The sequence below is a fragment of the Helobdella robusta genome (genome assembly GCF_000326865.2).
Source record: "Helobdella robusta unplaced genomic scaffold HELROscaffold_54, whole genome shotgun sequence".
NCBI lineage: Eukaryota > Metazoa > Annelida > Clitellata > Rhynchobdellida > Glossiphoniidae > Helobdella > Helobdella robusta.
In genome coordinates, this window is record NW_008705287.1 from 904,382 (window position 1) to 906,903 (window position 2,522).

General features: G+C 41.4%; 1 protein-coding gene across 1 annotated transcript; it reads left to right on the plus strand.

Annotated features, from left to right (window-relative positions):
- Positions 1–1,243: 1,243 nt before the first annotated feature.
- Positions 1,244–2,341, plus strand: HELRODRAFT_179481 (hypothetical protein; the record flags this gene model as incomplete). Its single annotated transcript, XM_009028312.1, has 3 exons — positions 1,244–1,572; positions 1,699–2,065; positions 2,129–2,341. The coding sequence occupies 3 exons, from the start codon at positions 1,244–1,246 to the stop codon at positions 2,339–2,341; spliced, it is 909 nt and encodes a 302-aa protein (XP_009026560.1).
- Between the last annotated feature and the right edge of the window lie 181 nt (positions 2,342–2,522).

Here is a 2,522-nt window from a genome sequence, read left to right on the forward strand (position 1 = left end):
CAAGAAATCTTCCATCCGTCTCGCATTTAAATCATCAGCGTCCTCTAGATGAATATTAAAATCACCAGCTATCAACAACGGAACGTTATTCACAATCAGTCCCTCAACCACATGACTCAGTTCGTCAAAGAACAGCTTGTCAGCACCTTTTGAGCCCGGACGATATATCGCCGTCAGAATGACTGGTGTATTTGCCATCGAGATCTGGTCGCATAAACACTCAAACGATGTTAGTTTTGGAATATCCAACCGCCTGAGGGAGTACACATCCTTAACCATAACAATCAAACCACCATGAGCTGGATCAAATTTCCTGACGGCATCAACGTACCCATAGCCTGGTGGCAAAGAAGAATTTACCGAATCATCATTTGACGCTCTGTGCCATGTTTCTGTAATTTTGTTATGCAACTAGGCATCATAGATTACCACTGACTTGTTTAACAACGACCTCACATTGAGCAAACTAAGTTTCATCATGGTATTATCTCTATTTTTATCAACATCATCGTCTTCTGTAGAAAATTTTTTTAACTTTAAGCAATAGCTGTTTGTTACCAGATTATTTCTTGGAAACATTTTCTTCCTAGGATTCCAGAGTTTTAACGAGAAAAGTTTTTTACGTATCCTTCTATTAGGTTTCAGGTTATTATTGAGCTGCAGCAATTGTTCAACAGTGTACGTTAATTTATTTACATCCATATTGATCAGTATAGTTTATTAAAATCAGTCTGTTTAAAACTTTAATTCAGATCAACAACTTACAATTTAAAAACTATGACTATTGAGATAAATTAAAATTAGTTTAGAATTATTTTAGAATTATTAGTTTAGAATTATTTAGGAGCTATATAAACTAATTTTCCAATCAAACTCAACTTTTAACCAAAAATGTATTACTACACTGAGAGCCTGTTACACTTGCTCATTAACATAATTGACTCCGCCTACAAAATGTCCACTTAAACAATAAACCTTTAAAACTCCCAAAAACAGTTTAACGCAAGACCAAATTTAGGTTTACAACTGATTAATCACTAGAAAACCGATTTTTAAAATTTTATTTAAACTTTTGAAGAGCAAAAACGACATAGAAACACCAACATTCCAACAATTAAGCACACTTTACGTAACACGACTTGTCAGATAAACAAGCGCAATAAAATATATGGCAGCGTACCGGGCAAGCGTACATTCGGCGACAGGGTTTACCCCAAATAGGTTATTTTTAGGGAGAGAAAACATGATGCCAGTGGATCTGGTGTATCGATTACCTAAAGAATCCAACCTTGGTGAAACTTACCATGAATTTGTGAAACAAGTGCTCAACCGGTCATTAGTAGCTCATCAATTGGCGCGGGAAAGGTTAAAGACAGGGGCACTTAATAGGAAGTCATTGTATTATGCTAAGGTCAAAGTCCTGACTCTACGACCGGGAGACAAGGTATGGTACCTGTATCCAAGATCATGGCAAATCTCCAAAATGGGTCAGCCCATACATGGGTCCATATATAGTGGATCATTTAATTCCTCCAGTCAATGCGGCGATAAAAAAAACGACAGAGCTAAACCGTTTGTCGTCCACATAAATAAATTAAAATTGATTTGTTGATTAATTTTCGTTAATTTATTCACATTTTTTTTAGGTAGGATGAAAGCAGCAAATGTGGGAGAAGGATGTTGACACGCAACCACAAGAGACAGGTGCTCTGGAGCGGGAAACAGCGCATCAGATAGCCAGCTAGTGTCACTGGGACGGGCAATCCCGTATTTAAAAAACAGTACACCGGAGAAAGCGGTCAACGCTTTGAAATTATCGTTCCCGGGTATTCCGTCAAGTGAATTATGGAAAAATTACGTAGTCGCAAGGGCATCAATGAGTGAACTGGTCGCAGCATTGACCCCGAGCTTCTCACTTAAAAATTGTGCTGAGGAACCGACACAACGAAAAAGACAGGCAAGCGAAGCTAAGTGGTGGGTGAACCAGTTTATAGCTTTTGAACTGCCCGATGAAGCCCACCAAGAAACATCACTGGGGTCAGTGCCTATGTCGAGTCACGTAGAAGTAGCGGGCGAAAGCTTGGTCGACACACCATGCTCAACTGCCAGACCGTCGCTGGTGGACTAGATACTGGAAGGCCAGGTTTACGAGGGCGAGACGCCCTTCCCTGTAGACCAGGCTTCGACGATAAGCACTCCAGAGTGGGCAAAGGAAGACAGCGACATACTCCCAGCAACAGGCCCAGCTGTACCGAGAGGTAAGAAGGGAAGAAAGAAGCCGTCCAGATGGGGCCCGGAATTGATGGCGATCAACATCCCCAGTTTCGACGAGGAGCTTTGAAAGCAAACGTCGGGGCGACGTTCGATGGGGTGGGGGATGTTGTGAGGTTTTTTAGCGCGCATGTGGAATGAATGGCGCAAGTGTGTATGTTGGCGCGCATGTTGTGGTCAGGTGAGCAGTCTGGTCGAATGTCGTATGAATTGGTTTTGTATGCAGGTTGGTTGAATGTTGGTATGGCGCA